The sequence below is a fragment of the Choloepus didactylus genome, chromosome 1 (assembly GCF_015220235.1).
Source record: "Choloepus didactylus isolate mChoDid1 chromosome 1, mChoDid1.pri, whole genome shotgun sequence".
Classification (NCBI taxonomy): Eukaryota; Metazoa; Chordata; class Mammalia; order Pilosa; family Megalonychidae; genus Choloepus; species Choloepus didactylus.
The window spans coordinates 179,286,204-179,298,934 of NC_051307.1; the positions used below are offsets into that span (position 1 = coordinate 179,286,204).

Genomic DNA, 12,731 nt, shown 5'->3' on the forward strand with positions numbered 1-12,731 from the left:
CAGTATATAACCATAACAATAACAATAATAGCAGCAAATGTTTATCCTATGCCAGCACTGTTCATTAATTTATATAATCCACCTAACAAACTATAAGGCAGCTACACTTACTGCCCCCATTTTTACAGATGAGGGAACTGAGGCCCAGAGAGGTTAAGTAGTTTGCCCTGATCACACAGCTGGTGAGTGGTGATACACAGATTTGAAGCCAGGCAGTCTAGCTCCAGAACCCTCCTTATTAATCTAATGATATACTAACTCTCATTTATTGGTGCATTTATCCCACTCTCTATTTGCCTAATATAATTTTTCTAGATAAATGTTTACCTTGTTAAAAAATAAATATTACTTTATACATTTTTCCCTAAAATAACAATCCCTACCTTTTATGCAAAATACATTAAACATCGTGCAACTTTTTCCTGATAGCATAGGATCAGTGTTATGGCTGCTGTGCTGTATCAGTTCTGCCTTTAGCTTTTATTTTATTTTTTATAGAAAAGGTTTTTTTAAGTCACTTTTCTAGATATCAACCTGTCAATTGTCATTTTGTCACTTTCAGTTTGCAACTTTGACTCTGCTACGGGCTGTAAAGCTAGAATTTATGCGAATTAGAGCTATTCCCAATGTAAGATTTAATAGGCTCTGAATTGATGCCAACTCCATGGACATGAACACATAACCTTATTATATCTATTGCAGATTTCAGCTGAGATGAGAAGTCTGACCTATACATAAGCATGGGTAATCATTTCAGTAAGTGAGAAATCATCTATTTTATTCAGTGCTAATTTTTTTTAAAATCATGATACATATTAGGCACATACATGAGTATATTTAAAGTTCACTTTCCTCTGGAAAGACTGTAAGTCTTTCAAAAATATAATACTCATTTGCAAATCCAAGCCACATACCTTGTCCCCAAGTTGAAACTTTTCTATCCTCCCTTCCTGTTTTATTTGTACCTGCTTTCTTGCCCCTCTCTCCTAACTAGAACATAATACAAATAGCTAATACTTTACATGGCATTTTCTATGTACCAACCACACTAGTCTGAGGAATTTGCCTATATTAACTTATTAATCCTTACAACAACCCCATTTTATCAGTGAGGAAAATGATGTTCAAAAAGGTGATGTAACTTGCCAGCAGTCCCACATTTACTAGTGGGGTAGCTGGGATTTGAACCCAGGAATATGGCTCAAAAGTCTGTGTTCTTAGGACTCGGCTACACTACCCATGTGAATGTAAGTTCTAAGAAAACAGTGACTTTATTTTGGTCACTCCTGAATGCCCAGGTGCCCAATAAATATCTGTTGTCTGTCTGAACGACCTTCCAGCTTCTCTCAGCCTATCCCAGTGCTTGATTCAGTTCACTCAGACTTCACCCTCAAAGTTCGACTGGCTGTAACAGGCAGAGTAGCATTCCAGGCCCTTGTTTCACCTCCTAAAGACTTTCTTGGTTGCACTTTCTTTTGATTCACCTTGTTGGCATGGATTCACGGACTTCCTAGGTGGTCAATAAATATTTGTTGAACAAATGAGTCTCTTACATAGAAGAAAGCTCGTGAACAAATAGCACAACGAAAGAATGGTGTCCTAGAAATTGACCTTGACTAAATCAAAAGATTGATTTTTACATTTTGTGAGCTGACCATGGAAATTTCTTAATTTCATTTTTTAAATATTTGAAAACGTACTGAGTATCAGACAGTGTGCACTTAGTGTGGATTATGTACAATTAATCTTTAAAACAATCCTACAAAGTAGGTGCTATTATCAACCCATTGTAGAGAAAAAGAAACCCGTCAGAGATTAAGTAATTTGGTGTGGGTCACAGAACTAAAACACTGGAGCTAGGATTCAAACCCACCTATGTCAGACTCCAAAATTTAGCTCTTGCAAACCTTGCTGTACTCTGTTTCTCATTTTATACTTAGGCCATGTAATAAAGCTACATCATAATGATTATGGCATGAAATACAATGTTAATTGAAATATAGTTTTCAACTACAAAGGGCCTTGAAATCAGAATAAAAACAGCTAAGTTCAACATTAAGCTTCTATAAGCAGAAGTTTCACTGGCCAGAAGTTATTTCTGACATTTCTGGAACTAATAAAGATACTATGAAAAACAATACCTTCTCACCTTAGGGATTATATTAGTTGAGCACCTGCTATGTGTCTGGTACAGGCCTAAATACTAGGAACACAATAATGGTAACACAAACAGTGTCTCTGCCCCCATGGAAAGAGTTTACAGGAGGTAGCAGAAAAGTAATCAGGCAATACAGCACAGAACAAATGCGCGAGTGACAAGATTGAGGGAGTGGGGAGTGACAACCAGGGTGGGAAGGGTGCAATCAAGGGAATCCCTTCCAAGTAGGAATAGCAACAGGTGAATTATCACACAAAGGAGAGAATGTGGCTTGTTCTGGGAACAACCAAATGGAACTGTTGATGTAAGGCTTAACTAAGGAGTTTGGTTAAGGGTAGTGGGGAAATCTTTGCAGGATTTAAGCAGAGTGAAATGCCCTTTTATGCATTTTAGAAAGACCAGTCTAATGATGGTGGGGAAAATGATCAGACAAGGCTAATCTGGAATCAGGGAAGCCAGGTGGGTGTTGATTTAACCATGGGATTGACAGTGAGAATGGAGATCATCATATTGGAATTAACTTGTGTGCTATGAAGAAAATATAGTCTTGATAATTAAGGAGATGCAGCGTAAGAAGCAATAAATGCCAAGGATGTTAAGCAGGATTTGATTTTGGTAATAAGAGTCTGAGCGGGGATGGTGGAAGATGGGTTCGGAGTTGCACATGTGTGAAGTTCGCTGGCTGCCGGATTTTTGGGTCTGATGTTTAGCACAACTGTCTGGGCTGGAAGTAGAGGCTTTCCAGTAATCAGCAGACAATTGGCACCTGAAGGAATGGGAGTGGCTGGGCTCACCCGGGTGGAAGAGAAAAGCAGAGGGGCAAAACCAGAGCAGCATCGTATAAGGGAAAGGCAGAAAAGAGGCACCCGTAAAATAGATAAAGGATGAGCCTCCAGTGGTTTGAAGCAGATTAGGAGAGACGCACCCAGGCTCCCCCATCTAACAGGAATAATACTTTATCGAACTGGAAAGGCCATCACCATCGCTGATGGCACTTACCCACCATCTAAACGTGGACACCAATCTACCTACTCTGCTGTGAGGAAACAGGGACTCACAGGATGATTCATCTTTCTGCATTCTCTGCCCCAAGGCAGGTGAAGCTTACGCCCGAGGCTTCAAGGGCCGCTCCACAGGGGCCTGTGGGTATCTCTCCAGAGACCCTGCCTCAAACCGCGAGCCGGCACTGAGAAGCACTCGCTCCTGCCCCCACTCACCGCGCCGGAGGGAGGGTCCCTCCTTCAAGCCAATCTCCAAGTCGTCCTTCCCATCGTCGCTGCCGCTGCTATCCGCTGCTCTGGGTTAGGGGTCCCGTCCAGTCTTAGCCCACCCTGACCTCCCCCAAACCGACTCTTGGTTCCTTCAACCACCCGGGGCACCGCAGCCAGCTGCACCGTTGGATTTTCAATCAAATCTTCCTTTAGGCCAACCGGCGCTGACTGAGCCAATGCCGACACTTCTTCCTCAGCCTCACCGGGGCGCCGCAGCCAATCGGGAACTGTCGTACTGCGACGCGGAGAGAACCATAGCGACTGTAACGCCGGTCTCAGTTGCCATAGCAACCAAAGAACGCGCTGGGTTCAGTCCCAACGCCGCTAGCCTGAGTAAGAGGTGATGCTTAGCCCTGTGCTGTAGCCACTTCACCCACACCCAGAGCTGCTTGCCTGTGTACAGGCGTCTTAAAGTTTGGATTTTTCTGGATTCGGAGTGCCCAATCTTTCTAACATTTGAAGTAAAATAGGTGAAAAAGTGCAGCTTCATCTTAGGGAGTTTAGTTTCAAGAATTGATAAGACACAAAAAATTCTTTTCCAAACATAGGATTAATTTGAAAAGGAATCAAGGCAACATCCTAAATACCTTTCATATAGCATGAAAAACATTTTCAGCTAACTCAAGCACACTGTATGCCTCAAGTAATTAAGAATACGGTGGAGTGAAAATAAGAGCAACCTGAGAGTCAAGAGATCTGTTTGGCACACCTATCACTAGTTCTTTTTCTGGCCTTGGGCAAGTCACTTCACTTGTAGAAGTCTGAAGCTTCTTAATAAGGGAGTAAAAAAGAGAAATTGCATTAGGCATAGCTAAAAATATATCCTTACCTTCACATTATGGCACTTTAAGAAATGAAGAATGTCTAGCATTTATTGTGTGCTCATTTTGTGCTGGGGACTATTCCTAAGCTCTTCCTTCATATTATTTCATTTACTCTTCACAACACCATCTGTTAGTCAACATGTTAAGAGTTGTAAAATCGAGGCACATGAAGTTTCCTATGACAGTGGCAGAATAGAACCCAGACAATTTGACTCTCGAGTCCCAGTCTTAACCACACTGATGCTCCCTTGATAATTTCTTCAAGGTTGGGGACCTCCCTACTCAATCCTATCTTAATTAATATTGCTCCAAATGTGTATTAGTGGACCAGATCTGGTAAGGAAAACGTCCAAAACTTGATTCAACATGACTAAAGTGAATCAAGTGAACTTTTCCTAATGCTTCTCTGCTTTGAATTATAATGAAGTGTAGGGCAAATGGGGGCTTGGGTAATTGGAAACTTAAAAAAAAAAAAAATTAAAATAGTAAGCTCCTATGTTGGAAACGTAGAAAGGTAAGATGAAAGCCAAACCCAGGTGGTGAATATGTCAGAACTAAATTTGAGAGAATATAAAATCAGCGAGAATTAATGTTACTAATCAAAAAACAAAAAAGTCAGAGGGGCCAGAAGACTGATGCTGAGCAGAGAAACAATTCTATAGACACATTTGATATACTGGGCAGTAAAGCAAAATTACTCCATGGAACTTCTTATACTGATGCAGAATACTGAATGTGCTTCCCATCTTTCTACTTCTCAATACAATAAAACCTTAAAACTGTTTTTGCTTTCCCTGAAAATGACTGCAAGTTGTGTAGAAGGTATTAAAAGGCATGAAAGAATCTGGTCTCTAGAGAATAGAGGCACTATTTCCAACTCCATATTATACTCTGTAAAGTAGCTATGAAGATAATACTAAGACCCGAAAGAGTTCATGCTTGCAACAAGTTTATAGACTAAATGGTAGGGCTCAAACCCATAAGACCTAACACTCCATTTTTGTTTTCTAATACCCCTTTTACAATTCTGAAATGATATCTACAAATGAATTCCTGAAAGTTAATCACACTGCTCAAAACAAAAACAGTATAATGCCCTAAGTGTAACATAAAGATAATTTAAGTATCTATTGAAGTAAATATTCAGGATCAACATAACAAGAAGACAAAAACACCCTCAAACTTCTAAAATGCCCAGTTAACAACCACCAGTCTGAGAAAAGGGTATTTATTCAAACACTGAGACCCTCTCCCTCCCTCCGTCTCTCTCCTGCTAAGTGATGGAAGAATGAGAATTATCTTGTAGACAAATGTAGAAGGCTGAAAACAATTTGGAGTAAAGACAAAATTAAATTGGGCTTTTTCAAACAGCAAAGAAGCAGAAAAAAGGTTTTCCAAACAAGAAGAATGTTTTCATTAAAAACACAGAGGTAGGAATGTAAAGGTCGATTATGAAAAGAACTGGATATGCCTTGATGGGCAAGATGAAACAGAATTGAGTGAGAAACTCACTATTTTCTTTCCTTTTTTCCTCCCCTCCCAAATAAGCCTCAAAGTTTTGTAGATGGGAATTATAAATTGACAAAAATATTTTTTTCCTAAAATATAAACAGAACTTTCAGGTGGAATTTCCAAAACCATAAGCTTCTTTCCCTACCTCACTTCCAAAGGTTATCAAGTTCATAGTAAGTTACTGGATTTTCACAGGAGGAAGGTGTTATGTACACACCAAATGGAAAAACAAACCAAGATCTGTCATTTATTATTATTAATGAAAAAAATTGTAATAAAAGTAGTCACTGAAAACAAGCAAAACAAGACTTGATTCTCTCTTTTAGAGGGGAAATAACAGAATAGACTTTTCTTAAGAGGGCTTTAAATTTCAATATTTCTTAATTATCAAAAATCACTGTGAAACATAGGCTATTTTGTTTCATTTTCTTTTTCCACTGTTTCTTCTGTTCTACCTCCCTTCCACTAGAACAAATGAAAATTAGGAGGCAGGATGTAGCAATCACTCATTTCCCCAAGCTGAGAAAGATACACAAGTTCTCCTAATGATCAAAGTAACAAAGTAAACACAGCAACCACCAACTAATTCAGTAGACTTTTATTGCTCTTTCAACATTTCCGAAAAATAGTTTCTTTCTAACAGTTATGAAATGAATTTGAAAGGCAGGATATTTCACATTATACACTTGTTAGTGACTTATACTTCATAAAATGCAAAATGCCAGGTCTACCTTTAAAACAGTTAACGTAATTTGGATTTTATTACAAAAGAAAATATTACCATTGTAATTATAAAAGTCATAAAAACTGTAACTGTACTGCTCAAACACACAGTAAACACTGGACAACAAATCTCCCATCCCCAAAAAGAAAATAAAAAGCCTTGAAAAATGATGCAATAAACAAAAAGTCATAACACAAAAAGTTTTATCAATGATAAATACATCTGATTTAAAAAGGGGGGGGTTAATAATTACTCTAAGTCAACTGTAGAAGTCAGTATGTGCTAATTACATTTAATTTTTAAAATAATATTTAGATGATTCCATTTCCACATACATATTTTCCTATAACCGACACATTTGCTTTTTGGAAAATTAGAAAACAGACTTCACTTTAAAACTGCCAAATTTTGCATTCTGAACACAATTTCAAACTTTTAAATTTTCTTTCTAAAAAATAAATAACGATTAGACAAACCAAAAGACATTTCACATATTTGTACTGCATAACAATGATGTGATCTACATAATAAATTTAAATCATTAAGTTATTTAATATAAACATTTGTGAATTACAATGTTATACTGATGGCTTACACATCCAAAATCTGTGCACTTTAAAACAGATTCACCTGTTAAGCTGTTGAACACTTTCACAGAATTGATGCACATGATCTAATCCCTCAAATGGCAAGCTCTGGTGATACATCTCAGTTTCAGAAACTTTTTTTTTTAAACATAATTCTGAACCTGCCTTTGTGAAAGGAAAATGTAAGAAAGCTATTATATACACATACAAGCTTTGAATATATGGAAAAAACAGAAATGTTTTTTCAATACAGAAAATGAAATTAATAATTTTGAGTGGTAAAGAAATCTGCTTTATAAATAGATACATTAGCACATAAAAAAATCTGTCCTATGTTTTACAGAAGACTTGGCAAATATGAACATTAGTATGCCGCAGCTTTTCTAAAAAACTTAGTTATAAGAACAGTAATATCACTCACACAAACAAACACACATGTACACAGACACACAAATGCTCCCGAAAGACTGTGCTTTACTTCAGCTCATCTAATATTATTATAAAAGAATATAGAGAATTATACTTTTATCATAAGGAAGTTAATTCATTGCTTTTTCAAAAGCTGCTATTTTAGAATGAAACAGTATTCAGAAGAAAAAAAATTCAGGTGGTCAACATCAGAATTCATTATTGTCTATGTAAACAGACATCTACAAATAAATAATATAGGGTGGAGAGGAGAATATCCTGAGGTGGCTCTGTGGCCAGGGTATTCAGTAGCACAAAGCTCCATCCCTGGAAACCAAGGCATTTAAGAAAGTGCAGGGCTGTTTATTTGAATTTATTTTGTAAATGGAGTATGTACAGGTTTAATTATTTTGCAACTTGAGGTAAATCAGTACATAGCAATTACTACTGCTCATTTACACCTATTTAAGGCAATATTTAAAAATCAACGTAAGTACTAAATTACATCCTTCACTGTCTTGAAATGGATGCTACCCATGATTATTTTTCAAAAATAATGGAAGAAATATCATAACCACATAAATCAAGCAGTTAATTACTTGAGTTACCTTTCCTCTTCAATGGAGTAGTCATATCAGATCATATTGTAAGTCAAGTAGTCAAAAGAAAGCAGAAACCATTAACAATTAGAAACAAAGTAAAAACATTTTGAGTGCAAAGTACTTTGCAAGTCTTCATTTTTCTGGCACTGGATAATTACTATACATAATTAAATAAATCACAGAAACACTATTGTTTCAGGTAGTTTTCAGTTTAAAATTTAAAATTACTTCCTATGAAACAAGTACATTTGTTAACCTTTTGATGTTCACACATAGGGAAATGATGTGAGGAAATCCTCTTGCTCAGGTACCTCAGGAGAGTTTTAAAAACAGCAGCAAACAGGGTCTTTGGAAATGATTATGCTGCTATGAATAAAAAAGAATCACTTCAGTGGACGCTCACAAACAAAAACAAGCACCAGGGGCAATACACTAAATCAAATGCCAACAAAGTAACTTTTTTTTCAGGGAGTACCAAATAACAGCTATATTTTCTAACAAAAGCAGCTACATTTCTAACCTCTCATCTGAGGCAGAAGTTGAATCTGGTATTTTATCTAGAATCTGACAATATGACCTCAGGTGGGGAAATTAAATTAATTGGTAAGTAGTTTAGAATGAATTAAAAACACTTCAGAACTGCTAAAGTATCAACTTTCGGCATTCCTCATGAACCTGAATAAGGGTCAATTCTTCACACTTTTGTACTTTTAATTATAAATGATTAAAGGGAGTAATGGAAATTCATTAAAATTTTATCCTAATAATCACATCACCATTTATTCTGTAGCTTCTCAAAACTCATTTGGTTTCTGTAAATTATTCTCTTGCCCAAACAGTTTCACAACCGCATTCATCCAGTCCTACAGGCTTAACAATAATAACATTTATTTATTCCATGTGGAGCTAAGAATATATAAAAGATGACTAAAAAGATTTCCTAGAAGTTAAAAAGACAGCTCAGAAAAGCCAAAACTAAGTAAGAAAATAAACACAAAGTAAGAATGCCATTCGAGCTATACATAAAATGTCTAATTTCCCTTTAAAATACAAATATGGCAGTACTTTATATCAAAGATGTAAAATCAGTCAACTGCTTTCAGATAATAAATCATAAATGCAAGTGAGCACCAACTATTTACATCAGCAATTTACTTTACATTTACCTTTTCAAATGTTTATATAATATATAAGCATCATATCAATTAAAATAAAGTATTTAAAAATGAAATCACAGAAAACAACCTATTAAATATATCCTGTACAATAGAAAGAATAACAACATAAACAGAAAATGGAAGGTAATTCTTAATAGCACAAGTAATACTGATCATAAACCCATTTGAGAGAATTCTGACTCCTGATTATTTAATCATACTATTTATAATAGAAAAATAATCAAGAACTGGAACCTAATACAAACTAAACCAATTTAAGAAAAGACAGCAAAGGTAGAGGACAAAGTGGGTATTCTGGGCTCTAATAAAGGACTCAGAAAAAATTTCTATGGGGGCAACAAAATTTAACTATTAGAAACTGCAGTTTAATTGCTTCTAAAATTTATACTTATGAGTGGTATGAGGGTTAAATTATAAAATCTGACCTGTCAGAATGAAACCAACATGGAAGGTTTTTAATTTTTCTTTAAAAAGTTTAAAAACGCAAAGATCAAAATTACAGTTCTTATCTATAAAGTATCTACTGTTCTATATTCAGCTCTATGGCCAAAAAATTCCATCATTTGTGAAACATGAGGGACATCTATATATCTGAAACACACGAGACGGAAGCTTTGTCATGTTACCATTTGTCCCAAACACTGGCATAAAAACACCTGTTTTTCCCATCAAGAACTAATAACAGAAGTGAAATAATATGTGAAAATTTTCAGAAACTCGTTAAAAATGCGAACAAAAAATTATACCTATATAGACAAAGTACATATCACTTAAAGTTGATGTGAATTGCCACTGAAGAAACAGATTTAAAGAAAAATAGTTTGAATGGATTTCCCTGTATTTTCTATTGCAGAACAGAAAAAAAATTCCAACAAAATAAATATTTGAATATTAAGAACCATGTACCTCACTTCTACAAGACCATTTCATTATATACAGTCTCCATGGTGCTCTTAAAGACATGACTTCAAAAAACCCAGTTACGCATAGTAAGCATGGTATACACTATTGTTATATACAGTGACATGACACATACACACATGATATACATATATATATATATAAATATATATATATATAATTCCTCTTGCTTCAATTTTATAATGAAGTTTCAGCATCCATGTATTTCTTTGTTGGTTCATCTTCAAAATTGATTTTCACACTCACAGGTCTTTCAGGGCTATTAAAATAAAGAATGAGTATAAATGGTCTTGAAAGAGACAGATATCATATTCTAAACATGGCTAGCAACAAGTAATGAAAATATAATGAAATAGAAAAAGCTATAATGATAGATATTAAGTAGAAGAAAGATTCTAAGAGGGGGTACAAAAAGAATGAGAAAAAAGCTCATCAATGCCTATCAAAAGACAAATGCTCAGAACAGTAACCAAAAAGAAATGTCTATGTGATTGCGCATCTGGAAAAGTTTTGATCTGATGCCCAAGCAAAATATACTTGCACCCAACACAGTGTCTGGCACAAAGTGTACACAAAATAAATATCTGTTGAATATGTGCTGAATATGAATGACTGAGCATCCCGCAGGACAACATCTCACTTCTCCAGAGACCTAAGGGATTAAAGAACTGATGATGATGAAAACAGAATCCCTGAGGGCTAAGATCCTGATGTGTAAGCTAAGGAAAGGAAAAAAAGTTTACATAACAAGAAATTTAAGGATAGGATTATGTAACAGTTTCAAAGCAGGTTCATTATAAAACTTAATGGCATTTACATCTAGGTATTAAATTTCTTCCAGAAATATCTCAAGGAAAATATTTACCTTACCTGAAGAAACAGGGTGCTAAAAAATACAAATAAGAAACACACAATAAGGAAAACACCATGTTTTTCCTAGACCATCAGAAAACCTGAGGTTAGTATTCAATTGTAGTAGTTATTTAATTGCTAATAATTATCTTTCTATATATGGTTTCTGATTTTTTACATATTCATTTTATATTACTGTATGTATATGTATTAATTTTTATTATAAAATGTCTCAAATTCTATCTGAAATAGAGTATAAATCAAAAAAAAATACAAAATATAATCAGTACCTATACTTGATTTGAATCAAGTGATGGATGGATGGATGGATGGGGTGGACAGAAGGAGGGATGGAAGGTAGAAAGGGAAGGAGGGTGGGGGGGAGAGAGATGGAGGAGGTTGGTTTTGTTAAGAATATATAAATTAGATAAGCTAAGTTAAATTTAATGGTTTTATTGCATAGCTATTCATAGTAAATTAAAAGTTGGCTATAGTTAGAAAATTTGTAAATAGTTATAGCTACCTCATGTTAGATCTGGTTACTTTTGCATTCTCAGTATTCATGGAAAGTGCCTTCCATTGTGCAGTTTTGGCCATTTCATCTGATATGTTAACAATTGAGGGATCAACACTGAAGAACAAATACACTTTATGGTTAGTATTCAGTACTTGCAAAAGCATTAATACTGTCATTCTTATTATCTGTAAATGTTTGCATTCATCACTTAAAGTTGAGAAAACCTTGTCATGCACTTAAACTAAGGTCTAGCAAGACACCAAAATTTTGCAGTTCTGTTATAAACACAACATGGGGAACTGCCTCTTTCTTTACAATCAAAACCAGTACAAGATTTCTTTAAGGAACTTCTCTTTAGAATTCAATTTGGGGCCTCACAGCAATACCCGAGCAATGTTAACCAAAGACAATTATCCTAGTTATACAAATACTGTTGAAACAACATAAAAGAATATATTAATGTGCTGATATTTTTTAAAAATACATCCTCAAATCAATTAGAAAACTTTAAAAACTGGCACAAATTTCAATCTTATGAAAAGTATGTAGGGATACATTAAGATAATGGTAAAAAAATACCTTACTTTTCATAGCTTTTACAAATCTTTAAAATGAATGCTGAGAAGGACAAACCACATGATCATCTCGACTGACGCAAAAAAGGCATTTGACAAAATTCACCATCCTTTCGTGATAAAAACACTTCAAAAGGTAGGAATCAAAGGAAACCTCTTCACAATGATAAAGGGCATATATGAAAAACCCACAGCTAACATCATACTCAGTGGTGGGAGACTGAAAGCTTTTCCTCTAAGATAGGGAACAAGACAAAGATAATCCCTGTCACCACTGCTATTCAACATTGTGCTAGAAGTTCTAGCTAGAGCAATTAGGCAAGAAAAAGAAATAAAAGGCATCCAAATTGGAAAGGAAGAATTAAAACAGTCGATATTTGCAAATGACATGATCCTATATTTAGAAAATCCAGGAAAAACAGCAGCAAAGCTTTTGGAACTAATAAGTGAGTTCAGCAAAGTGGCAGGATACAAGATCAACGTGCAAAAATCAATGGTGTTTCAATATGGACTAACTACAATGTGTAAACTCAGAATTGAATCTTAGAACATAGCCTAAGATGGGAACGATTATTGTAATTGTCCCTAGATTGTAAGCTCTT

General features: G+C 35.2%; 2 protein-coding genes across 16 annotated transcripts in view; both read right to left on the reverse strand.

Moving 5' to 3' along the window:
• The window catches only part of NEK10 (NIMA related kinase 10), a 296,604-nt gene extending 293,057 nt beyond the window's left edge, over positions 1–3,547 (reverse strand). For all 9 annotated transcript variants that reach the window (XR_005218355.1, XR_005218356.1, XM_037846062.1 and 6 more), the window contains exon 1: positions 3,376–3,547. The gene's annotated coding sequence lies outside the window, so the exon portion shown is untranslated. The remainder of the gene's footprint in view (positions 1–3,375) is intronic.
• Positions 3,548–6,348: 2,801 nt separating this feature from the next.
• SLC4A7 (solute carrier family 4 member 7) overlaps positions 6,349–12,731 on the reverse strand; it is a 148,410-nt gene continuing 142,027 nt past the window's right edge. For 5 of the 7 annotated variants that reach the window (XM_037846169.1, XM_037846119.1, XM_037846127.1 and 2 more), the window contains 2 exons: positions 11,561–11,668; positions 6,349–10,444 (listed from right to left, as the gene is read on the reverse strand). In XM_037846169.1, the coding sequence (XP_037702097.1) occupies positions 10,363–10,444; positions 11,561–11,668 (190 nt within the window). In that variant the 3' untranslated portion in view covers positions 6,349–10,362. The remainder of the gene's footprint in view (positions 10,445–11,560; positions 11,669–12,731) is intronic. The other 2 variants (XM_037846162.1, XM_037846154.1) reach the window with 1 other exon arrangement.